Source organism: Littorina saxatilis, linkage group LG5, assembly GCF_037325665.1.
Source record: "Littorina saxatilis isolate snail1 linkage group LG5, US_GU_Lsax_2.0, whole genome shotgun sequence".
NCBI classification, from domain to species: Eukaryota; Metazoa; Mollusca; class Gastropoda; order Littorinimorpha; family Littorinidae; genus Littorina; species Littorina saxatilis.
The window spans coordinates 29,497,149-29,524,736 of NC_090249.1; the positions used below are offsets into that span (position 1 = coordinate 29,497,149).

The 27,588-nt window shown below is 42.3% G+C and overlaps 2 protein-coding genes across 2 annotated transcripts in view; one reads left to right on the top strand and one right to left on the bottom strand.

Annotated features, from left to right (window-relative positions):
* The window catches only part of LOC138965867 (uncharacterized), a 19,851-nt gene extending 13,361 nt beyond the window's left edge, over nucleotides 1–6,490 (bottom strand). The window contains exons 1-2 of the mRNA XM_070337962.1: nucleotides 6,372–6,490; nucleotides 1,108–1,260 (exon numbers count right to left, since the gene is read on the bottom strand). Of these exons, the coding sequence (XP_070194063.1) occupies nucleotides 1,108–1,195 (88 nt within the window). The 5' untranslated portion in view covers nucleotides 1,196–1,260; nucleotides 6,372–6,490. The remainder of the gene's footprint in view (nucleotides 1–1,107; nucleotides 1,261–6,371) is intronic.
* A 1,529-nt stretch (nucleotides 6,491–8,019) lies between these two features.
* The window catches only part of LOC138966818 (serine/threonine-protein kinase NIM1-like), a 44,937-nt gene continuing 25,368 nt past the window's right edge, over nucleotides 8,020–27,588 (top strand). Inside the window, exon 1 of the mRNA XM_070339165.1 lies at nucleotides 8,020–8,245. The gene's annotated coding sequence lies outside the window, so the exon portion shown is untranslated. The remainder of the gene's footprint in view (nucleotides 8,246–27,588) is intronic.

A 27,588-nucleotide genomic window follows, 5' to 3' on the forward strand; every position in this document is an offset into this window, starting at 1 on the left:
ACGTGTAATCACACACATACACAAACACACACACACACATACGTGTTATCACACACACACACACACATACGTGTTATCACACACACACACATACGTGTTATCACACACACAAACACACACACACACACACACACGATAAACATCACAATCACAGTTTGACAAATTCATCTTTGATTTTTTTTGCGGCCATTTTCCACACTAGATCCACTGTTTCATCTTTGTCTTCGTCTCTCTTCCCTTTATCTTACCTCGTCTACCTACTTGAGTGAGTAACTGAAGAGGTATTGTCATTATCTCTTTCCTAGATTTTCCCACCGACAGAGTTGGTTTTTGTCTTGAATTCAGTACCTCACACGTACACGGTAATTGGCGTGACACCTCAAGCGGACCTTCTTCAGTGTAAAGTGTCTGCTGACCAGGGACACGAATGGTTTAACCGGGTGGACTGGGGGAGTAGCAACAGCATGTGAACCACTTTAGAAATAACTTGTGAAGGTTGCAGTTGGTCAGATCAAAGAAGAGAAGATGGGAACATGTGTCCTGGGAAGATACCACCACCCTAATACTTTACTTTGTGCAAGAATCAATCACGCGTACAGCATTACAGATGCTCAGCTGTACTCTGCATTGTACTGTAAACTTCGCAGCGGCCTTAACGGGTTCCTCGGATGACGTCACTGCCAGGCTAACCGTCGCGATATAACCTTCGTGGTTGAAAACGACGTTAAACACCAAATAAAGAAAGATAAAGAAAGAAAGAACGCTGCGGCGTCTCTTCTTGTGCTGACAGAGTTGTCGGTCGCGGATTTTGAGTCGTCCGAGTTTCGGCCTGCCAACTGCTTCGTTTTCTTGCGGATTGTGAGAACTAGCAGAAAGTTTCACTCATTTTCATGGTTTCAAACTAATGATAAAAGTATCTTCTTCTGGACCAAATCAACAGTCTTTAGTTGAATCTACTCGGAAAACTCTTAAACGCATATGGCGTGTTTGCACGCGACTCCGCGCATTTTTGAGGCCAGGCAACCCGACAGCTGCCCTTTAACATTCTGTCAGTTTGCCAGGAAATTTGAGGGGATGCTGACTTGCGGCTTCCAGCTTCACCCTTACCTTTGTGACCTTTCAAGTTCACCGTGTAGCCATGGTTACGACATCTTGCGCATTTAGGGACTCGAGACTTATTGGGTGTCTCCGCCATGACAGTGGTGACAGTGCAGGGTTGGTTGTAAGTTGTCAATTTGTTCTGCTTCACCTTGATCTAAACTGGAAGGACAAAATAAAAAAATAAAAAATAATAAAACCACCGGTCTAACCAATCGACATGGAAACATTAAACTGAGTCTGTCGGCCAGAAACTAAAAGAAATATTAAAACAAGTCGCGTAAGGCGAAATTACTACATTTAGTCAAGCTGTGGAACTCACAGAATGAAACTGAACGCACTGCATTTTTTCACAATGACCGTAGTCCGCCGCTTGTGCATAACGGAGTGAAACTGACGAGCCCATGTTCAGCGCGGTAGTGGTTTCGCTGTGCTGCATAGCACGCTTTTCTGTACCTCTCTTGGTTTAAACAATGTTTTATTAAATCAAACATGGTACAACAATACAACGATAAACAGTAGGGACACGAACTCAAGCGAACGCTTATATTACGCGCCCTACGTAGTTACAAATTAACAAAAATATGATGTCGGACAAACATTACTTATAAACTATGGAACTATCTAGGTAAACAGCATAGTTGAAGCAAACCAAAAAGAACAAGAGAAAGCTAGCAGGAGGAAGAGGGGGAGGGTGGAGGTGGGACGAAAGAATGGTAGGTACATATGAAAGATGAAGGTGGTTAGCGCATACAAAAAGAATATACATAGTACATTGTAAACTGTAATCCAGTGGCAAATAAGCAGTAGTTCGCTGAATATATAATTGAAAAATGTATATAGAATACATGGCATGGATATGCGTACTGAGTCAAATTAACAAAAACGACCAGATTTACAGACAAACGATTGGACACTTTCAAAAATAAGCTTGTTGGTGCGAAGAGAAAGGTTTTCGCTACCATTTAACAATATTTCAACATGTCTGTAATGTACAGGTAGTGCATTTATTGTAGACAGGCGAGCGTCTGAAGGTAACACAACAAAAAACGAACAATGATAACGGAACGCGGGCTGGTGATTTAAGTGAAGTTAAAATCACAAATGGCAACACAGAAGATTCACATAAGAAAGCAAGTTTGCGACAGAGAACTACTGCTTTTCCATAGAAACACCCAATTCTGGCCCTGTACATGCTTAAATTAACTGACATATCCTATCAGGATCAGGAACATAAAAATGGCCAGAGGGAGGGTGTATCTGCGGGCTGGTCTGGGACGAATTGCGCTACAAAAAGACAACAGAAAAAACAAGGGTAAAGTTTGTAAAGAGGGTTCAAAAACAAGATTAAGTAAAGAACGTATATACAGAGTTCCCAATGGGTAACGGTTTTCCATTAGAAAACAACACTTCTGTAGCTCTCAGCTCGTGGTTCAAAATATACATATGTAGGCACACGGGAAGAAAGAAATACAACAAAAAATACAAAGTACAAGATACAAAAAAAGCAAGCAGTCATGGTCAGATGTCAATATTTCACGGTGTCACATTTTACTGCTTGCAGCAGCATACACACTTCACTGGGTAAGCTGTAGCATACAGAAGACGAGCTAGTTAGTTATACAAGGCTATACTCATTTTTCTAGTTCTTCCTCGTTGAACACTTTCGAGATTTTTTCGTTCTTTTTTATGAAGATTTCGCCATCACGGACCCATGTGTCCTGGATACGCCTCTCTTGTTTTAGGCGACGTGCTTTAGCTGCCAGTCTGGCCCGCTGCCTCGTCAGGTCGTCGTTTACAAACACCCCCCGTGGTGCTGACCGCGCCGCGGCTTCCGCTGCTGAGGCGGGTGGCGAAAATCCCATGGTCGAGGCCGTCTTGTGCTTGAGGTGCCTCCGAACGCCCATCAGCAACCGCTTGTGTCGATAGGAGGTGAACTTGACAATGATCTGACGATCGGCCTGGTCTGGTCTGCCGACGCGGTGGGATCTGTCGATCATGTCAGTTGTGATGGTGACGCCAAGTGCAGCCCCTAGTTTCATGGTAACTTCGTCAGTGTTCTCGTTGTCAGCGGCGGGGATGCCACTGATCCTGACGCAGTTGCGCCTCGAATACTGCTCGAGCTCGTCGACACGAGCGTGGAGGTCCGCGATCTCTTGGTCCTTGTTGGCCACCGTCTTTTTTAGTTCCTCGATCTGCTGCATCAGGGGGGCCACGACAGCCTCCTTTAGAAGTCGCAGGATTGCTGGATCCAACAGGGCCTCGCGCAATCCCTCCTTTACGGAGGTGATAGTGGAACTCGACATCGCCGAAGTTGTCGCGTCTGGCGGAGAGCTGAGGGTGGTGCTGTGCAGGGGCTGTTCAACTACGATGATGGTTGAATCGTCAAATGCGTCTAAGTAACTGTCCTCAAGATCAAGGCACGGCCTTTTTTCTGTATCGTCGCTGATAGGCGAGACCTCTCCTCTTCCCCTCTTTGTAGTGTCAGACATTTAAGTTAGCAATGTGATAACGGCAAGGAATAAACACTATGAACAGTCAATGAACAGTCAACCAAATAGTTCAAATAGTTCAATCGTGTGCCTGTGCCTGTGCCTGTGACTGTGACTGTAGGCAAGCAAGCCGTGGCGCGTCACAGATATGGTTCAGTGGAGCAGAAGAACAACACAGTTACACATAGAAATAGCGAGATGCACGTGAAGTTTGTACAAGCATTTCGTCTGTCACTAGACCGGGTGTCACATCTGGGGAAAAATGACAATACTTGCAAAGAGTGATTTGAAAAACATCAAACTTACTCGCTTATGAGGTGTTTACACGGCTCCATATAAAATGGAGTAAAAGTTGGCAACCTTACTGAATCCGTGGAACCAAAAAACACATGAGAGCACAGCCCGTATCCACCACAAAGACATTAGAACTGAGAGCTACAGAATCCTCGCTCAACTGTCCGCCATCTTGTTTCACGTGTGCCTCTCTTCGTTTGAACTTTCTGAGCGTGTTTTTAATCCAAACATATCATATATATATGTTTTTGGAATCAGGAACCGACAAGGAATAAGATGAAATTGTTTTTAAATCGATTTCGAAAATTTAATTTTGATCATAATTTTTATATTTTTAATTTTCAGAGCTTGTTTTTAATCCAAATATAACATATGTATATGTTTTTGGAATCAGAAAATGACGAAGAATAAGATGAAATTGTTTTTGGATCGTTTAATAAAAAAAATAATTTTAATTACAAGTTTCCGATTTTTAATGACCAAACTCACTCATTAGTTTTTAAGCCACCAAGCTGAAATGCAATACCAAACCCCGGCCTTTGTCGAAGATTGCTTTGCCAAAATGTCAATCAATTTAATTGAAAAATGAGGGTGTGACAGTGCCGCCTCAACTTTTACAAAAAGCCGGATATGACGTCATCAAAAGTATTTATCGAAAAAAAGAAAAAAGTCCGGGGATATCATTCCCAGGAACTCTCATGTCAAATTTCATAAAGATCGGTCCAGTAGTTTGGTCTGAATCGCTCTACACACACACACGCACAGACAGACAGACACACACATACACCACGACCCTCGTCTCGATTCCCCCTCTATGTTAAACTTGACTAAATGTAAAAAGACGCTGAAAACATAGGATCAGTAATCGTCGAGACTATTAAAACCTAGCTAGCCGAAAACTGTTGCATTAATTGCAAGTGTGACCGACATTACTTACTGATGGCACTCCAGCTCCGAAAGGCATTGACCAATCCGCCGAAAGGCGCTGAGATCATTATTTTCACAAAAGGATTTCCCTACTATGAGTTACAAATGGTTTTGGAATTTTCAAGTTGAAGATTTCTTTCGGGACGATGACGCCTTACGGTCGGTTTATTATATAAAGGAAAGCAAGTGGTTATAACGGGCGTCGGCAGAGCCAATGAAGGATATTACTATTAGGAACTTGTAAGATCATATACCTGTGTCTGAAAAAAACTTCCATCTGAAGCCTCATAAAGATCTGTCCAGTAGTTTTTATGGAATTTGTCTACACACACACACACACACACACACACCCCCACACACACACACACACCATCACATCATCTCTGTTCTTGGTCTAAAACATTTACGGTAAGGCTTAGTCAAAAGTGAGTAAATGTAAAAAGAACCATTGTTGAGATTGGGATGCAATGCTAGTGGTTCGGTTGTGGTTCAAATCGTACTTGTGTTCCGCGGGAGATTTTGGTAAGTCACAGAATGTGTGTGTGTGTGTGTGGGGGTGTGTGTGTGCCGCCCAAATTGAGATCTAGTTAAGTGCACCTGACAAGTCGCTTTGGTGTTTATTCCATTTGTGGTAATTTTTGTATCAGCTTTGAACTGTGCCCCCTCCCCCTCCCGCTCCCCTTTCTGTTTAGAAAATAATGGGAACGATAGTACGATTATGCTTCCCTCACTAAGACTGTTATTCCTAACAAGCTAAGCGTCTTTGTGTGCGTGTGTGAGCATGTCAAGGTGTCAGTGTGCGCAAGTGCGTGCGTCAGTGTGTGCGTCCTTCCGTCCTCATTTCACTTCATGATTCAGATCCGTCCAAGAAATAGCTGAAACTGACTGACACATTTTCAAAGACAATGCCAATTAAAAGCAGATGTCGTTCAAAATGAAACTGGCATGCCTGTTGTCAAAGGTGAGCAAAAGGTCACATCCTGTGTTTGTTTTCTGTAGATTTGTTTTATTCTTGACGGAAATACACCGCAAAACGCAATAAACATATATATAAATATAATATAATCAAATTTCTTCAAACTTAACACGAGTAAACTAAATGCAATCACACAAATCATCATTGAGATCAGGTCATTTGGTTAATCTAATCTGTGATAAATTTAGCGAATTATCGAGTCCTTATAAAGGCTAGTCAGAAATTGATCTAGGTAAGCGTTTTTAACTGTTTTTATGCCAACTAAACTCAAAGAGGTCAAATGACTCCTCATTCATTTTTCACAGTCAGTGCGAACACTGTTGTCTTTGTCTCTAATCTAAACCCTTTTGCTTCAGAATTTTTTTTGTACTGCCTAATTACTTGCAGTTTTCAGCTTTATTGATTGTAGCCAAGAGCCTCTTTCTGTCTAGACAAACGATGTCTGAAAGATATTTTTACCAAGACTGAAAAGAGTTACACTAGCACTCTCAGGTCAATTTTTCAAGATAACATTTTAGATTTCTTGTTTGTTTACACTGTTTACGTTGATAAAAGGGTACAAATACTGATTAAACTTCACTCACGTATTACAAAGTCTTGGATTTGTTTTGGAGTTGTAGCAACTTGTTTGACTTCTTCGTCTGTGAGAACTTGAGATACAATGTTCACAAAAATCGCACGCCCGTATCAGACGGCTTTTGTGGAAAAAAAGACGTCACAAGACGCCACTGTCGCGACAGGCTCGAGACTGTGTTACTTTTGTGTAATTTCATAAGCTTATTGTATAAATTTCAATAATCAAATATTCTCAAAGCTGATGTAACAGATTCTGTCATTGGTGCGAAGTGATGACGTAAATTGCATGACGTAACTCGATGCCAAAAACTTCTTCTGGGCAACGTGAGTCGAACATCTTTTTAGAGGAGAGACATTTTTTGCTGTTCAGTGATCATGGACAAAAAATAAATACATATTTGTGAACGAATTAAGCGAGAGCAGAGTGATAGAATAGCCGCGGCACGAAGACACCATTCTTGCCAGGACTTGACTCTTGCATGTAAGTGAACGGAAGTAGTATAATGAGAACGGATTCATTTCTGCCTTGTTGTTCGGTGACAGATTTAATTACAATAACATTGACAGGCTTCTATTTGAAACTTCTCGATTTTCATGGTCGATTGACCACCTCCCAAAAGCTAATTGAACTGAGCCCTCCGTTGGGCTTCAATGAGACTTTGTAATACTACCTCGAAACCGTTTCAAACAAATATGGAAGCCTATCAACATTTCCGTTCTTCTTGAAGTCTCTCCCAAAACAGCAGTGTTTACAAACGAGAGGAAGGATACAGACGAGTGAAACCACAGCTAGTAAATTATGAATGACTGACTGAAATATCAAAACAGTGACCGGCGCGCGCGCGTACACACTGACACAGGCTGACACGCACTCACACTGAGGCTCACCGGCACACACACACACACACACACTGACTGACACACATTCACACACACACACACACATACCGTCACACACCCACACGGCACACACACACACACTGACACGGCACAAACTGAACTGACACACAGCCTTCTATGTCACACACACACTGCCAACACTACTGACACTGACAGCGCACGGCTGTGACACCTGACTGACACTGACACGTGACGGCACACACACCGCACAGTACACATACACATACACACACTGACACACACGTGCGGCACACCGACACGGCACACACACACACATCTCAGTTTTCACACACCACACACACCGCACGGCACAGGCGGCACTGACCGTGACACACACACACATGTACTTATACATACACGGGCATTCACATACGGCACACTCACACACATACACGCACGGACACACAAAACACACACACGCACGGACACACACACACGTAATTGTTTTTTAGTTTTTTGTGTGTTCAGTTTTTGTCAGTTTCAATGCCGCCAACTGACTCGTTATAATACTCTGGCTTGAATTGCTTTGTTTGTTGTTTTATTCGTTTGCTTGTTCCCTGCTTGCTTTACCTTTAAAATTTCCTTTCCATCATTTTAAAATATCAATTTATTGTTTTATATCAACGCGGCTTTTCGGTTTATTCGGTCGAGTCGACTGTCAAGAACGCTCAGCTAGCAGTTGTCTTTCCGGGTGTGAGAAAGGGGGTTTCCCCGATAGATGGCGTAACGCTAGTTGCTATAGGTGACGTCAATCGTGACAAGTTCCTGTTTGTGCGAGGTCGCACTTTCTTCTGCTGCAGTGTTGTCTGTACAAGTACACAGCGAGTGCGTGTTGTACGAATATTGCCGTGTCTGTGTGTGTCACTCATGTCGTCTGCTTGGACTGGAGTTCCTGACGATTCGAGTCCTGTTGCATTGTATCGGTAACGCACTGTACCGCTGCTGGACATTTCTCGATGCGCTCTTGTCAACTGACTTGAAGGTATGTAAATCCGCACTATCATGTCGTCTTTCGGGACAACTAAGCATGAGTTTTCGTCCGGCTAACACATTAACACTAGGTCGTCACCTGCACTCACTGCATGGATACCGCATGTAAACGTTAAATACCTTCGAAAAGGGGAGAGAAGGGACGGACTCAGCTGACAACAAGGCCATGCGATCAAGGTGAAGTCTTGCCAGGACAGTGTTTTGATTTGTCAAGGTAAGCAAATTAGCTGTGTCGCAGGCTGAAGGTAAGAAGAATATTGATTGAAATCACTGTTGTTTGGATTATGCGTTTCAACGGCCATCTTTGACAATGAAAGGCCAAACATGAAATGTTACACTTACACTGACAAAAATGAGTGAAAGGTACACGGATCCTTCAGCGCACAATTAAATAGTAACTTTTGAGTAGGCTAAATCAGTAAGTGTAGCAAAGCACATTTATATATCAGTAGTACTGCTGCTAGTCGTTGTTTTTTTCCGTAATTAAGGTATGTGTCTTCAGACAGTAGGCTATAAACTTGTACAATGTGTGTATATATATATACTAGAATGAATACCCGCTTCGCCGGAAAGAAGTAGAGCCGAATGATACCCAGCTTCGCCGGAAAGAAGTAGAGCCGAATACCCGGCGAGAACTTTAATTATTTGATAAATAATTCTACAACTCCCCCAGCAAATGTAGAAATGTCGTCTGCATTTTTATTTTGTATACTGCATATTTTAAACTAGAATGAATACCCGCTTCGGCGGGTACCCGGCTTCGCCGGAAAGAAGTAGAGCCGAATGATACCCGGCTTTGCCGGGAAGAAGTAGAGGAATACCCGGCTTTGCCGGGATGAAAGCGTTGTGGACAGTGACCTTCTAAAAATAGTAACGGGAATATCCGGCTTCGCCGGGATGAAAGCGTTGTGGACAGTGACCTTCTAAAAATAGTAACGGGAATATGGATTGACGCCACACGAAGGAAGGGAGATAAACGCAAAACACTGGAGAAGATAAGGAAGAGTTACTGGGAATGGATCTGGGAAGATGAACAGAAAAACTAAAATCGGTTCAGCGCTGCGCGCTGAGAGCACGTGTTGAAAATTCTCATCGACCAGGTTGTGTCCGGGGTGTACCTGAATATGCCCACCAAATTTGAAGCAGATCCATCGAGAACTTTGGCCGTGCATCGCGAACACACACACACACAGACAGACTGTTAATTGTTATGCATAGCTCTTGAAATATTCGGATATGCTACAGTTTTTGTCTCATGATAAAAATATACTTACAGGTCGGAACGATTTAAAGGGATACTATTGATCTGACCGTTTTTGATGAGTTTCTGGCGAATTAGACTTATTTGACCGAAAACCTTTTTTGTTTGTAGATTGCGCAAGTAATGTCCTGTGTCAAGGGTTTCCCAATCAGTCAGGTGGACACCAAGTCTGTCATTTCACTTCTTTCATGTGTTTCACTTTTTTTCTACAACCGGCACGGTTGGCCTAGTGGTAAGGCGTCCGCCCCGTGATCGGGAGGTCGGGGTTCGAACCCCGGCCGGGTCATACCTAAGACTTTAAAAATTGGCAATCTAGTGGCTGCTCCGCCTGGCGTCTGGCATTATGGGGTTAGTGCTAGGACTGGTTGGTCCGGTGTCAGAATAATGTGACTGGGTGAGACATGAAGCCTGTGCTGCGACTTCTGTCTTGTGTGTGGCGCACGTTAAATGTCAAAGCAGCACCGCCCTGATATGGCCCTTCGTGGTCGGCTGGGCGTTAAGCAAACAAACAAACAAACAAACTTTTTTTCTACAGTTAAAAAAAGTTATCACTTATAAGGTCAGCAGCATAAAACTAAAAGAGGGTTGGTTGGGTTACCATAAGTCAAGACAGCATTAGCAGGGTGTACATAATTATGGGTGTGTGAATGTTATCTTGTTTTATTTATCCATGTCTTTGTGAGTTTTTTACTTTCTCCTTCCCTCTCCTGTTTTTTTTTATTCTTAAAGTGAGTTGACAGAGGGTAAGAACAATATGAGCAATCTGAAGTCTGTCTTTGTTGATTTCTCCTCCATCGTGTGCATGTGGTATTGATTTGGGACTGCATGATGGTTTTTGTTTACCCTTTTGAGGCAGGTGTAATTGAAAAGAAACAAAGCGAGGGATGAAAGGAGAGAATTTGACTGTGTAATTGCAGATTTCTTCTCTGTCCGTTGTAGTGATAATTCAGGGGCTTTTGCAGGGATGTTGCTACAAATTCATACCTATAGGACAAATGTCCTGAGTTCTTCAGCATCAATAAGACATTTGACCGCTTTCAGAAAGTGTAATAGGACATTATGAATGTGCGCCAAACATGGAATTGTTCCAAAGTCATGCCCCCACACACACACGCACACGCCCACGCGCTGTAGAACACACACATAATATAGTAAATACATCAACACAGTGTGCGTATAATGTGGTATTTGTTTAGTTTCAAAGAAACCACAAAAAAGAAACCAACATGAACAACTTCAGAGCTCTTACTTTGATTAAATACTGCATGATTTGGATAAAAGTTGACAAACAAAATGATCGGTTTGATCTAATGCTGATCTTTTGCAGGCTTTAGTTTTTTTCAGCGGCATAATTCAGTGCTTCGTCTCGTATCGAAAACAAAAGCAGACTACAAATTTAGTCAGTTGGAGTTGTCTCCCGTACTCCTGTATCATGCACTAAAAAGAATCCACTATTTTTAGATCAGTGCGCTGCACCGAAACGGTTATACCCAAACGGCGCATACCGCAAACGGTTCGGGAATTCCCGAAAAAGGAAAAGATCCGCACGCGGCACTGACAACTTCAGTGTCAGCTGAACACGAGAGCGTTCGGTCTTTTAGAAGATTTGTATCTTGAAATGAAAATTAACGAATATCGCGCTGTCCGAAGGAATGGAGTACATATCGGACAATGACCACGCTCAGGCTAAAACGATAGGACATCTGACCGACATGCGGCAATGTGAATCGGACATTTGGGGATTTTCATCGTTATATGTCCGATGTCCGACGCCTAACGACATCCCTGCTTTTGGGATGGATGTCCTAGAGCAGAACACTGGTTGGAAAGTTTGTTTCTTTGTTTGGCATTCACTGTTTGCTTGTGGGTACTTTTCTTTACAGGCAAACAATATATAACCCCGCTTTTAAGATCCCCTCAAAATGAAGACTTATACTCCCTCCTTTTTACGCAGGCCTGAAAGTCTCACATTATGCTGCACTAGCCTTTGGCTTGTGCCTATGACATTTCACTAGCCAAAGTAAATATTTCACTCGCCAACGTAACATCGGGCTCTAACCAAAATTAAGCCACTGACCACAACTTATATACACAGAGTTATGCATTTACTGTACTTTCATAGTTTGAACAATACCAAACATCCACACTACCTGGACATAAAAACTTAACCAATTTTTTTTTTAAACACACCAGTGTACAGATTGTGTCTCTACTAGCATTTGGCGAGTAGATTTACGTTTTTAGTCACCCGTTCATTGTTTCTAATCACCACTTTCAGGGCTTTTACGAACCTGTTTTTCCAGATTTTCTGATCATAATGTCTGTAAATTTACCTCCCTACACCCTACCTTTTAAGAACTGACTTTCTCAATTTCTTGATGTATTACCAAAAATCTGAAAAAAGTCAGGTCTTGAAAGGGAGGAATTTTGTGGCGTGGTCACTGTACAGTAGAAGAATACAGGGAGAACTATCCCAGCTGAGAATGAGTGCGATGGAGTATGAATATTACATATTTTGGTAGGCACGGATTTTGTGTTTTTTTTGTTGTTGTTTACTTTACATACATGCGACCACCGCCCCTGATTTATAAATAAAATAAAAGGTTAGAAACATGAAGTGTCTGAAGATCAGTTTGAAGTTTTGTTTCTTTTGAGATAGCCCAGGCTTGTAGTTGATTAGATTTTGTTTTTGAAAACAGTTAACCAAAGCTTTTGTGTTCAACACAGACTTGTACGACTTTGCACGAGTGATATATATATATTATATCTTAGGTGTTATTTAAATAGTTCGATCCACCATACTAGGCTTCTGATGTTGAGAAATAGGATATTTTTTGTAAACTCAAAGTGAGATTGTTATACTCAGCAAAAGGATAACAGCAGGTGTCACGTTTCAATAGACACCACGATCCACTCTCGCAGTCATACAAATAGATATAATCAACAAAAGTATAAGTTTCAGACGCCTGTTTATACACTATCTCGCCACCTCCCTCGAGACTTCACTCCAAAAGATGTTTTACGTTCAAAACGTAAAAATAGGTCACTGACAAAAATGCCAGTTAAAGTTTAGAAAATGATAACACGCTGATCTCGTGGAAAGACAGGAAAGATAGCTGTCTGTATAAAGCGCTGGTTAAATGCAGTTGTCACAACCCACGTGACGTCGTCACCACTCAAATATAATCACAAATAGTAAATGAAAAGATGACTTGGTGGTAAAAGGGCGCAATAGCACGGTGCACTTAGCTTTCTGCTACGAGTGGACGTCCCGTAAATAGTTCTTCCCCACTACTGCTTCGTTGATTGGAGTGCCGGTTGGCGTGGAACGAAGCAGGGAATCGTGGGGAAGTCAGGCGCCTCACTCCACTGCTGGAAATAAAGGGTGGTCCTGTAGGTGACGTCACTGCCTGCCGGAAGACCCCTGCAGACGGTGACGGCCTCTCCGGTTATCCCAGCAGCAATAGCAGAACAAGGAACTTAGTCGATAAATATCGACAGGGGGCCGACAAATGGTTTAAATGGGAAATGTGTGTATATGGGTGTGGGTTTGAAACAAACAAACAAACCAACCCATGTGAACCCCGGGCCGCAGGCCTTCGATGTAGTGATTGAAAAAAAAGGATGTTCTCAAATGGTTCAATTCTCATTTGGTCTGATTCTCAAATGGTACCGGTATACTCCCCCCCCCCCCCCTGGCCGCAGGCCTAGGAGTAAAATTTTTATAGACACTGACCTTCTTCCCAGGGGTCATTGACCCAGTTTTAGCTATGAGAGGTGGTTCGCCCAGAGGCTGTAGAGTATACTGGGGCGGTCTCTTTGATGTCTTGAGAGGAAACTTGGCCAGGGTAGTACATGCACCAGAACTGGTGGACACCAAGGACAAACATGAAATCGAAGCAGTTTGCTTTCAGAGAGAACGGTCGTCAGCAACTCAAACTTCTCTGTTTTCTTTTTTTTTTTAAATCTGACTTTCTTTGTGGCCCCCTGACTCCGCCCCCTCCCTCTGTAAGGACCCTCCTCCACAAGGACCGATTTTTGTCAACATTTTAAAGGTCGCTAGAGAGGGGTTCCACTGTATGACCTAACCGCTACTGGCAGACGGCCTCAATCTTCACGCGCAAAGACGAGATTAATAGGTGCTCGGTTTTGGTATTTTGAATTACATTACATTAAACCTTTGTTGGGTTTCATGGTCATGGCAACAGCCATAATAATATTACATGATGTATAATATCATATTTCAGCATATGTGAATTACATGTCATCATACTAAACTGTCATACATTTTTATTCCTACATTATTCTGATTGATCACAACCAAACCTACTATCATTGGACACATCCAAATGCAAGCGCCTGTTCTTGACAATTTCTCTCTGATCTAAATATAAAATCAGTGCAATTTCCTGGGTCGGGCTTTGCCACAGACACTCACGGTTTGGCCTGTAGGTAAAATGTACAATGTATTTTCTGATTTGTGCACAAAAGCTTTTTTTCTTTTTTCTTTTTTTTAACATAACAATGTTTAATGTCACTGTATGTTTAAAAGACCATGGTCATATTTGTAAAAAAAATGTTAAATTAGAAAATAAATAACATTTTGGTTCATGATTTTTCCTACACCTGTGCTAAAAATAAGAAATAAAAATGTCGCACAAACTCTGTGATGACCAATTTTGACGTCACCCCTCCCATAGGGTGACGGATTTCACAACTTTCTACAGATGAACAATTTTGACGTCACCCCTCCCATAGGGTGACGGATGTCACAACTTCCTGTGTACACAAACTGATGACGTATTTCACAACAAAATGGCGCTGCCCATGGTCAACCTCGAAACTATCCGTATAGAATGGGGGCGTCCTCGCCCCCATAACAAGAAAAATGTTCATTCAAAATGAACAGCGTCGATGCAATGTCCACCAAAGATTTATTTTGGGAAGTGTTAAAGGTTAGGGTCAAAAGTTAATGAATTGCATGTTGTGCTGGATATATAAATTGTTTATTTCAGTCAATGCTTGATTCATAAGTACATTTTTCAGCATGGTGCATCTACAGGAGGGTGCTCCAACAATGATGCATAGTGCCAACATTTAGCGCAAACTTTTCACAACAGTGCATTATTACCACAAAGCGCATACAGCGATTATATAGTAGCAAGTTGCACTAAACATTTGAACAAAATGCATTTTGTTCAAATGTTAACAGCACAGCACCAAGTTTTGCATAAGTGCACAACAGCACTGACCATTTCACAAAAGTGCATAACAGCTGTGACAATTTTACAAAAGTGCATTGACCATTTCAGGCAGATGGCTAACATGCAGATTTCGCTTTTGTCTGTCTTTCTTTGAAAAGTAGGCATGTTCAAGATCGATGAAGTCATGAGCAATTGGGTTAGATGACAGAAAAGATTCAAAAACGTCAGATTCAGTTAGATGACAGAAAAGATTCAAAAACGTCAGATTCAGTGTTTTGGGCACTGTTGAACAGGAACATTCTCTCCTGTTCAACAAATGTGGGTTCAGTTCAAAAGCAACATTGTCACAGATAGGCTAGTGTTACATTTCTGTAAAGTTTCAAAAACATCTTCCATGTTTTGGTTACTGTTGAACAGAGGCATATTTTCCTGTTCAAAAAAGTCTGACACAAATTGTCGTAGTTGTGGGTTAAGGTTCGATCTATACTGTCCTTCAAACGAGTCGTAGAACCGTCATTGTCACAGATAGTGTTACATTTCTGTTTTACATTCAAACGAGTCGTAGAAGTAGTAGTACATTTGCGTTTGGTTGTTTTTTCTTTTAGATTCCTGTCACTCATACTAGCAGTATTGATTGAGGTACATAAATCTGTTGATGTACAGGGATGACTTGTTTGTAATGAATCCTTGTTTCCTCCACATTGAGTTTGCATTGCAGTTGGACAGAAATGAACAGGTGTTAATTGATAAACACATTGATAATGGCTTTTGAGAAAATCAATCAATTCTGCAAAGGAATTAACTTGATGACATCAAAACTGCAGCGCCATTTGAAGAATGGTTACCATTTCTGTTTCTTTGATGGGAATCAAACAAATAAAAACATTGACTATCCAAGTTACCATGAATGGCAATAGTTGACTCCTGAAAAGTAGCAAGGATATAATTTGAGACGATAAACGCCTGATGCAATCCCTCCTCAAGGTCAGTCAACTCAAAACCTTCATCATTCGCAACATCAGTAGGCAACACAGCGGGATTCGTATGTCCAGAAATCATGTCGAAAAAATATTACATTTCAAAAGCATGTCCAACCACAGTTGTTGGCAAGTGTTCGTGTCCGAAGTAGCCTTCAGTGTGTGTATATGTATTCATGTGACAGAGAACGTGACCTCATTGTTCAATCCTCTCTCTCTCTTCTTTCTCATTCGAACGCACACACGCAAGAACGTAGCCTACGCACGCATGCACGCGCACGCACACACACACACACACACACACACACACCCCGCTGACGCACACGGCAAACCACGCACACACACACTGACTGTCGGCAAGCATCTCTTTTTGTTTTCTTTACCTTTGTTTATTGTGTTTTCGATATTTGTGTTTATTTTTTGCTTGACTTATCTGTTTTATTTTAATGTTTGCTATCCACATCGTGTGATAAATGTTTCTTCTCAGTCTCCGAGTCAGTTTAGTTTCTGCACGCCGCTTTGGTACTCCTTGTTTTTCTAACTGGTGTATTGTGCGCGACTGATTTGCGGATTTATTTTTATTCCTTTCATATGCAGTTGAAGTGTTGTGGGTGTTATTGTCTGTATATGCTATGTTGCGTCTGTGTATGCCTACAAGAATTTTGGGTGTAATGTGCCTGTGGTCTGCTCGCAGTCGAGCACAGAAAACATGGCGGCGCCCTGTGGCAAATTCGTGGAAAGTCTTTCCCGACCGCAGATACCAGCGTCGTCCGCGACGCTGGAAAAAAACAGCAACAGGAACTGATGTTCCGGTTACAGCATACTGTCCAGAGCCCAGAAAATTGTGGCTGACGAGTCCCACCCTGGCCATCCCCTCTTCGAGCGCCTGCCCTCAGGTCGTCGATTCCGATCCCTGGGGGCACGCACTCGACGTCTCCAGACCTCTTTCTTCCCCCAAGCTGTTTCCTCCCTTAACGCATCCCGTCCCTCAGTTGGGCAGCTTCGCAGTCGGTGATCCTGCTGGCGGTGAGCTCTCCACATCCTGTGACTCAGTGTTAGGTAGTGGTGGTGGTGGTGGTGGGGAGGGGGGGGGGGGGTTGAGTGGGACTTTGATGTGTGATTCCTGATTTCCAAATGTTCAACATTTTCTTTAGCTGCATTATTTTAGTTATTCATGAGTGGGTGGGTAAAGGGGATAGGCTAGTTCTAACTATGCATTAGATCATAAAATTGTATTCTGTGTAGACCCTTCCACCAGCATCTTAGACCACTCTTTGTACATTTTCTTTTAATAGATGATTGTCATTTGTTTTACCTCATGTCTGCCCTGCGTGTGATGGTGTGATCGTGACTGCTGTAGTGTGGGCGTGTGTGTGTTGGTGTGTATGTCAGTGTATGCGTGGGCGTGTGTGTGTGTGTTTGTTTGTTTGTTTGTTTATTTGTTGCTTAACGTCCAGCCGACTACGCAGAGCCATATCAGGACGAGGAAGGGGGGGATGAAGGGGGCCACTTGTCAAGCGATTCCTGTTTACAAATGCACTAACCCATTACTTGTGTCCCAGCAGGCTTTAGTAAAACTAAATTAATACCTACTGGAAGATTACCAGTTTCCAGTATGTTAAAATAGGCTTAACCTATCTACTGCTGGACTTACATCAGAACACTAACAGATTAAACTATACATGAATCGCGAGACAAGCGGCAAGAGAAGAGATTTTTGGAAAAAATACAGGTGAATGAGCAAGAAGGCAGAAAAAAGAAAAGAATTCATGAAGAAAAAGAGAGCATGACAGGAAAGAGGAACCAAAAATCTACCTAACAGCAAACTAGAAAGCTCCTGCGGTTCCAAAAACAGGAGGGGCCTTTAATTTCATAACCGCAGTGCCCCACTGCGGGATGTGTGTGTGTGTGTCAGTGTGTGTGTGTGTGCGTGATTTTACCAACACTTCCTTGTGCTTTAAATGTTTTTTAATGTCACTTGGCTCAATAAATACTGTATTCTGTATTCTGTATTCATACAACTCCGCGAAGATAAGTCGGTGGATATGTACCGCTGAATCCCGCGAAGATAAGTCAATGCATGAGTAGATAGGTAGGAAATAGGTAGGCTGCAACAAAAAGCATTGGTGCACTAAACATGCCACGCAACCCTTCACCCTCCACCTTCAAACATGTCACCTTTACATATTTCATCGAGCACGTGGCCTGCACAAACGAAATTTTAAAACAACAAATCAGCTATTTTCCTTCCTTCTCTCCATATCTGCAAAAACCATATACAGATTATTATTTTAGCGTCACAAAGAGCAAATTATGCGCTATCCTGGAAAGAACAACAGAGAGCATTTCATTCCACAAACATAGACTCGTCAACACCGTTAAATAACGATTTATTACCTCAACAGCCTAATGTAAGTAGCTCTCCTTTAAGCGAATCCGCTTCCTTTGTATGGCTTTCGTCTGTCGACGAATTTCCTGCCACACTCCTTCTTGTGCTGAATTTACTTCATGCGTGGGAATTTTTCTCCCGCTCAGCCAAGAAACAACCTGACAACCTCGTCGTCAGCAACATGTAAACAGCGAAAAGTGGTCTCTTCTTGACGTTCCTAACAGCCCTACTGTACAAGCAGAACATTTGACATGTATTTGACATAAAATAATACATCACCCCGCGTTGAAAACCATCAAACTGTCAGGAAGAAGAACCAACGACCTTTCTCTCTTGCTGCTATGTTTCGAGTGTCGTTTCAAGTCATCCCGGCTCAAAACACTGGGTGGCCGAGTGGTAACGCACTTGCGCTCGGAAGCGAGAGGTTGCGTGTTCAGGCCTGGGTCAGGCCGCAATTTTCTCCCCCCCTTTCCTAACCTAGGTGGTGGGTTCAAGTGCTAGTCTTTCGGATGAGACGAAAAATCGAGGTCCCTTCGTGTACACTACATTGGGGTGTGCACGTTAAAGATCCCACGATTGACAAAAGGGTCTTTCCTGGCAAAATTGTATAGGCATAGATAAAAATGTCCATCAAATACCCGTGGGACTTGGAATAAAGTTAAAAAAAAAAAAAATTCCATCTCACACGGCATTAAGTCTCAATGCGCCACTAATAGTCAGAATGTTGACCCTGGGCGTTAAATGGAAGAAGAACACCTTGAAAAACATCACGTGACTCCAGCGACCAATCACTATCGTCACACGTACAGCTCAGTTCCCAGTTGATTTTGTCCAGACAGCAAAATCATCCACGTGGAACCCCTCGCAAAACGAAATCCCCGTGCTCAGTTATGCTCGGTCAGCTAAACAGCCCGTCGCCCCCAAAAGCACAGGCGCTTTTCATCACAATTTAATTGAGAAAGGCACCCCACAAAGTGTTCCTTTCTCAATCCATGTCACTAAACCGTGACAGCAGGGTTCTTTGGAAATGGTTATTTTCACAGTGCTGTAAACCAAAATTCTACAAGCCCTCTGGATGGTACCAAGTACCATTGACAAATCTGAAGCAAACTTTGCGACTGAGGTGGGTTGAGCTATCTTGATCGATTTTACTTTGAAAATGTATTTTTCTGAAAACTGTTCGCTCTTCATTTTAAAGGGTATTAAAGCCTGTGAGGTCTACAGAAGCCTTAATCGATTTTTTTTGTAAACTGCACTGACTGAGACTTGCTTAATGTACTGACAAGGTGCTCACACCTGTGTGTATAGAACAGTCAGTTTAATTTGTCTCCTGGGATTTTGACATTGATTTTTTTTCCAAGGATGCCAGGAGCAAAAACTTGCCATGTATATATGGTACTCTTCCTTTTACATGGACGTAATTAAGTCTTTATTGATTGATCTTTTAGGCTGAAGTGAAGGGAGTCAGTATAGTTAAAATATGCCCGAGGCATTTTTGATTCAGTTCCAAGGCAGATTTGCTAGCAATCGAGCAATCACATTTTTCCTTTTGAAGAAATTGTGGTGGTGCGATCGTGTGTGTGTGTGTGTAGGGGGGTGGGGGGGGGGGGGGGGGTGGAGGGGCTGAAGTGGGAATATTCACTTTAACAGGATATATTTACAACAACACAGTGTTTCTGGTTTGTTTCTCAAGCAGTCTGTCGATTATTTTTCGAATGAATGATTAAAAAAATATGTTGGATTTAGGGTAACCCGATCAACCCAATTTTTTCAGCCAACCCAAAAACTTTTTTTTCATTTCTAAAAAAAAACAAAAAAACTTTTGGCACATTGTACGAACCATACCGAGACTAAGGGAACAATTCAAGAGCTTGAGTCAAAATGGTGTTTGTGACCATAGTGTCATCAGGGCTAAGCTAGGTCAGGCGTTGGTAATCGGTCATTGATACATTTACTTAATTTTAGATAAGCAACTGTTTTTGCTGAAGGTCAGTCAAAGTGATTTCAATTTTGACAGGACGGTCAAGCGTGTATGAAATGATTGGTCAACTGTGAAAATGACCCATAGGTGTTATGGTCAAGCATTGACCAATGTTGATCTGGTTCTAGCTTACTCTTCGCTACATACATTGTATGTTTTCTCCCTTTCTTTCTTTCTCAACTGGATTCGTGTTTTTCCCCTGTCTTTGTCGGAGCTTTAGAATATCAGGAAATAGTTGTTTATTGTCATACCTCGGCATACTCTTTATTCCATGCATCTTATTCGGACTTTTCATTTCCGTTTTTATCTCTTACCAATTCTTTTTCATTTGTGGGCGCACCAATCCGTGGTCTTTTTGTCTTTTTGAAGAGCAACTCTTTGCACATGCCGACATTAATTACTTGAACCGGTTTTAGATGTAAAGAGAGAAAGAGAGAGAGAGAGAGAGAGAGATTGAAAGAAAGAAAGAAAGAAAGAGAGAGAGAGAGCGTGCATGCGTCAGTGTGTATGTGCGTGTGTATGCGTGCGTGCTTGTGTACGCGCGCGCCCACCAAACACAAATCACCAATTCAGAAACAAACGTGAGACGGAGGGAGAGAGAGAAAGAGATCACATTGGTATACGGTCGAATGCCGGTATCTTTGATTCTGACTTTTTATTTCCGAGCAAGTCATCTTTTTCCTATTATCCCGGACGTTATGGCTCAACCGAAGACACCGAAAGAGGGCATGACAGTACTTTCTCGGTCTTTGTCCTTTAAGTAGGTATTTAAGGTGATAGATACCACTGAAGCTTCTTTTTCTGTCTGCTTTCGTGTCATTTTTGTTATGGTACAAATTCTATGTGCTATATGCTATGTTGGTTATGGCGGTTCTTTTCTTTCACACAAGTTTTGCCAGGCTTCGAGGGATAGAGGTAACCAACGATGTCCCGTATTATACTGGTAAATTCGGGGGGGGGGGGGGGGGGGGGGGGGGGGGGGGGCAGGAAAAGAAACAGTCGTGCGTACCCGTTGTCATTTGGTTGGATTGATGTTCCGCATAATTTATAGCATAATCAGTTGATTTGACTCAATGGCTGGCATGACAGAGTGACAATTGATTATATGACAGCCTGGATTCGTGTTTGTGAAGAGATACTGGTTTGAAAAATGGTCAGAAGCGGAATCACTGGCTTCTTTTCAGTGCAAATGATAGATTCTGTGTCCGCTGAACTGCATGTACTTTCATCGTAGCAACATTATATAATTATTTGTCTCACATGGGTTATCAGATGGGTCGTAGTAATGAGGAGTGTAAATGACGGCCGTCTGTAGACGCCCCCCCCCCCCCCCCTAAAAAAAGAAAGAAAAAAAAAGAAAATATTTTCTTGGATGTTTTTCACAGCTACAGACTAAAAATCTCACGTACCCTCGTCAAATTTCAAGGTCACAGCGGGGTTATGTTCAAGGTTAAAAATAAATAAAAAATGTCTCAAACGTTTTGTATATATCTTTGATTCGTCACAAACATCCAAGTTTTGATGGATCCTGGTTAGATTTCAAGTTCCTAGAGGGATCATGTTTGGTCCGAATTAGAAAAATACAATTTTCTGCAACATTTGTAAATAATATTGTTTGGATTTTGGCACAGTTCCAGGATTTTATCATCTCCGGACAGAGTTCCATTGACTTTCGTCAAATTTCAAGGTCACAGACTGTTCATGGAGCTAGATCAGCAGATGATATTTCTTATTTTATGGTACACACAACGAGGGTGAATCGCCATGATCGCGTAAGCATTTGCTTTTCTAGTTCCTTAGTTTATTCATGAACGTTTTTACGGTTGTCTCCAAACAAGTGCTCTCTAGTTATGATATATATATGTTGAGATTAGTGTGAGACAAAGGAAACAAGTGTAGGACGCCAACAACAACAACAACAGCAACGACACCACCGACAAGAATTCATCAATGTTCCAAAATCAAGAACCAATAATGGTTGATTTATGGAAGGTTTTATGATTAATAAAACAAATCAATCACAGCTATCGGGATGTTGCTGACATTAACGATGCCTTTCAGTAAAACTTCTTCATTCACAAATTAAGGCTAACGAACCATTTCAGGTGAACATTTAATCATCAAGTCTGCTGTTGGTATGAAAAAAGAGATTGCAACAACAAATGTAGTTTAATTTTTATAATTTGTATTGCAGTATGAGTTGCCAACAAACAAGATATCAATTGCAGTATGAATTTGTTTGGTCTGCATCCCCTTGATGCTTTGCACGTGCCGGAACTATGGAATGAGCCTAATTACCTGCCCAGCTAATGACGCAAGCGGGAGTCATCCTCACGTGCGAGTGTGGTGAGGGGGATTGATTTTCTATCGGGGAAAAGTCTCATTTCCTCGATGTGGAGTAATATCACTTAATTCGCCCAACACAGAAATAGCACTCAACATACTGTGGGCGCTATCGTGGATACTTTGGTTGTTTTTTTCTTCTTCTTTGTGTGTCCGAAAGAGGTCTACCAGTTTTCATTTTACCAGTTTTTACCTGGTGACCTCGCTGGACATTTTTCTGTAATTCTGTTAAGGTAAGTAAAGATATGCTGCAATTTGTTCATTTTTTTCTTCTTCTTTTTTGTGTGTGTAGAGAAAATATGCTTATCGGTAAGTTTGATAGCGGTTGCCGATTTCGTTTCCAAAAGTTTCAGAATTTGACCGGTGAACATAAAAAAACCCAGAAAAGTACCGAAGGACACAATCTCGGCTTTGTGCAAAGTAGTACTGGTGAATTTTGTTTCGGCTTTTGCTCGTCCTGGACGACGTGACTTATCTGTTTCAAACAGCTGATCGATACTTTTCCCTCAGTCAGTGTGAGTGGGCTTTTGGGGACATGCATTTCTTTCCAAACAGTATATATTGATTTACTATTTCTTGCTTTGCTTAATGCCCGTTACACTATGCTTGGGCTGTTTTTTGCTTAACAAAATCATTACGCTGGTATAGAAGGGTGGTTAAATATTCCCCATAACCGGAGAAAAGGACTTTTTAAAACGTTTTTTTAATTGAATTTTTGTTAGAAGATAGATTTATCTTGGAAGCGACGGAAAATTTGACAACGCAATGAAGGAAAATGTTGCGATGAGTATGGTAATGTCATTCAAGGAATGAACGATTAATGTCAACAGAAGGTTCGTAATGTTACCTTACTCTCTCTCTCTCTCTCTCTCTCTCTCTCTCTCTCTCTCTCTCTCTCTCTTCTCTCTCTCTCTCTCTCTCTCTCTCTCTCTCTCTCTCTCTCTCTCTCTCTCTCTCTCTCTCTCTCTCTCTCTCTCTCTCTCTCTCTCTCTCTCTCTCTCTCTCCTCTCTCTCTCTCTCTCTCTCTCTCTCTCTCTCTCTCTCTCTCTCTCTCTCTCTCTCTCTCTCTCTCTCTCTCTCTCTCTCTCTCTCTCTCTCTCTCTCTCTCTCTCTCTCTCTCTCTCTCTCTCCTCTCTCTCTCTCTCTCTCTCTCTCTCTCTCTCTCTCTCTCTCTCTCTCTCTCTCTCTCTCTCTCTCTCTCTCTCTCTCTCTCTCTCTCTCTCTCTCTCTCTCTCTCTCTCTCTCTCTCTCTCTCTCTCTCTCTCTTCTCTCTCTCTCTCTCTCTCTCTCTCTCTCTCTCTCTCTCTCTCTCTCTCTCTCTCTCTCTCTCTCTCTCTCTCTCTCTCTCTCTCTCTCTCTCTCTCTCTCTCTCTCTCTCTCTCTCTCTCTCTCTCTCTCTCTCTCTCTCTCTCTCTCTCTCTCTCTCTCTCTCTCTCTCTCTCTCTCTCTCTCTCTCTCTCCTCTCTCTCTCTCTCTCTCTCTCTCTCTCTCTCTCTCTCTCTCTCTCTCTCTCTCTCTCTCTCTCTCTCTCTCTCTCTCTCTCTCTCTCTCTCTCTCTCTCTCTCTCTCTCTCTCTCTCTCTCTCTCTCTCTCCTCTCCTCTCTCTCTCTCTCTCGCGCGCGCGCTCGCTCTCTCTCTCTCTCTCTCTCTCTCTCTCTCTTTCCCTCTCTCTCCCTCTCTCTCTCTCTCTCTCTCTCTCTCTCTCTCTCTCTCTCTCTCTTCTCTCTCTCTCTCTCTCTCTCTCTCTCTCTCTCTCTCTCTCTCTCTCCTCTCTCTCTCTCTCTCTCTCTCTCTCTCTCTCTCTCTCTCTCTCTCTCTCTCTCTCTCTCTCTCTCTCTCTCTCTCTCTCTCTCTCTCTCTCTCTCTCTCTCTCTCTCTCTCTCTCTCTCTCTCTCTCTCTCTCTCTCTCTCTCTCTCTCTCTCTCTCTCTCTCTCTCTCTCTCTCTCTCTCTCTCTCTCTCTCTCTCTCTCTCCTCTCTCTCTCTCTCTCTCTCTCTCTCTCTCTCTCTCTCTCTCTCTCTCTCTCTCTCTCTCTCTCTCTCTCTCTCTCTCTCTCTCCTCTCTCTCTCTCTCTCTCTCTCTCTCTCTCTCTCTCAGCGCCATGATTGTTTTCTCTATTGCTCTTCCATGCAGGACGGAGATTGCTGAATATTGTGGGCAGAACTGTCGTTCACCGAGTTGTGTTATTTCCTGTATCATTGAGCAGCAACGTTCTGTCGATAATCCGTTTCCGCGTATGGTATCCTGAAGTCTGTGATAATGGTGAATAGCCTTCGTTTTGGCTTCATCGTTGACATTTGAAACGTGTCTTTCGTAGAATTGAATACAGTTTTGGCGTAGAAAAAAAGACGATATGCTGATGGGTGTGTTATTGAGAGACTCAAATAAAACGCAAATGTTTTATTTTATCACGCCATTGTCCCTTATGAACAAGAGTTGCAAAAAATATCATTGCACTCAATATGTGCAATAGAGTGTTGTGATATTTCATGATAGTTCTGCGTGCATCATTTAGCACAGCAACATATCCCACTGAGTCCTGAATAAATACATTTGTCATCATTTTCACGAGTTTTCATTCACAAGCACCTGGGAAATAAATCTCATGTTCCCCAGGCAATAAATCCCCGGTTACCATAATTGCAGGAAGCAGGTTATACATGGATAATCAAAAGCAAACCCAATAGAAACGCTCGGGGATTCTTCGGCTCTTTTCATAGGTGTTTTCCCAGACCTAAACAGACGACACGACACTGCTTTGCAAAGTTCAAAAAACGAACTGGCAAACTGGCAAAAGTAAACAAAAAACAAATCTACTTCATGAAAGGTCATACATTCATCAAAAACAAATGAAACCTAGCGGTATGTTTTGTCTTCTTACAGAGTCATGGAGTGCGTGTATCTGTGTTTCAATACATAGACGTTCGGAGAAACACGAACGTCAAGCTCAAGTAAAACGACCCATGACACACACATTTTGACCCGTGCACAAGACGTTGTATCGATAAACGAAGCACAAATAAGAAACAATAATAAAAGCAAAGAAAATAGCAACAAGATATGCAAACATCTAACAAAGCCGAGCAAGCAGAATCACAGGTCTAATGAAAAACAAAGAGGTACTGAGTCGGAAACAAGATCGCGATTCTTTCCTTCGCTGCACGACGCAAATCTTCTGTGACCTTTGACCAAACGTAGCTTCCACATTCGATCACTCAGCTTAATATTTACAACAGAAAGCCGAGGGGGTGAAATACCGAGATGAACCTATAGAACTGTGCTCTGGGAAGCAGTCAACTGCAAGTCAGAAAGAACAATCAAAACAAAAATGGGGCGGTACCAAGCAAAAGTCGACCAGATCGCTGACTACATGCAGACAAATGGCTTTGAGCTATCTACCGAAAAAACCGTGTTCATGGCCTTCACAGGAGTGCAGCTTGTCAAAAGGACATGTTCCATTACCATAAATGGGGTGCAGCTGGTGCCAGCAGATAAAACCAAGTTCTTGGGAGTGACATTCACAAGCTCTCTCAGTCTCTCCCTCTCTCTCTCCCTCTCTCTCTCTCCCTCTCTCTCTCTCTCTCTCTCTCCCTCTCTCTCTCCCCCTCTCTCTCTGCCACTGCCAGGCACGCACACACACGCAGAAAAAGCAGAAAAGCGTACGCAAAAAAACCCTTACAAATACATACACGGACCAAAGTTGTTTAACACCCCCCCCCGGCATGGAAGTGCTGTAAGCAACAGCATCAACAAAACTTGACAAAAGGGTACTCCCACGTACACTCACCCACACTAACACCCCCTCTCACACACTCAGAACTGGTCCTCAACCACACGTAACATGTATACAACATCAATCCAAGCCTTCTTCTCGCCTCTTAGAGAGAGAGAGGGGAGGGGGAGGGAGAGAGAGGCATCCTTTTTCAAGTGTTCCGTTAACCTTTTAACGTGTTTGTGCAAATGGTTTTGTCGTTTATTGATGTGCTGTATCAAATTCATCATGTGTGCAGAAATATTAATATTGCCTGTGCACTTTCTCAATGTCTTTCCAATTTGCATTTTATTGAAATAGATATTTACACCCAGCAGTAAGTAACACATTAATATGTCAGACTAGTTTAACGTTTTGACCATCAATGCTTGTATGGACATTTGCATGAATACACATTAAGAATGCTATTGGGTTTGGTTTGGTTTTTAATTGGTTAAGCTGTTTACTTGAGAAACTAGTATTTTAAACTAGTATTTTAAAACTAAGGCCATATGGCCAGGGCCGGACTAGGCTAAGAGGAGGTGGTGGTCCAGGGCCTAGGGGATGTTCTCCCTGGCGGGGTCAAGGGGTAGAGCCCCTTGTGGGGGTCAGAAGCTGATGGGTATTCTGAGATAGGCAAATGGTCGCTCCTTGCATGAAACGGCATAAAATAAACAATAATAAAAAATGTTTTAAATAAGTGAGGTACATGTTTAGGCTAGGGGGGGGGGGGTTGCGCAACCCCCATAACCCCCCCGGTAGTCCGGCCCTGATGGCGACGCCTGCAAATTACCTTATTATTCTCTTGCTTCCTTCAGTTCTTGATTTTCATCTTGTTGATCTCTCTAAACATGAGCCCACCCGAAAAAAGTAATTGAAACAGTATTTTTGTAAGGGTTAGAATCGATCACAGGAAAAATAGAATGTTTCGCGTCATACTCCTTCTTTCAGTCATTATGTTTTTTGGGAAATTCCCGCGGACCCTGTATTGATATGATTTTAAAACCTGTTTGTTTATTTATTGTTCTGGTGAACAACTTGACACTCGAATCGACTTTCTCTTTAGCCTCTAGCAAATCTTAAACCAACCTTGTTTATGATCAAAACAAGCCCGTCGCGATATAACCTTCGTGGTTGAAAACGACGTTAAACACCAAATAAAGAAAGAAAGAATCAAAACAAGACAAGAAAGGTTAGTTATTGGAACGTTTAATCATAGACAAAACGTTACTAGAACCAAAACAAGTCGTGTTTATAATGCAAAGAAAAATAAATACTGCATGCGCTCATATTTGACAATGAAAGGATATTTGCAGTATCGCTATACGCAAAATTGGACGCCTTTAAACAATGTTATATCCATTTGCTCTGTTCTTGGAGCGGAACAAAGTAAAACAAATGTGACCCTCCACCACGAAATGAGTCGCAT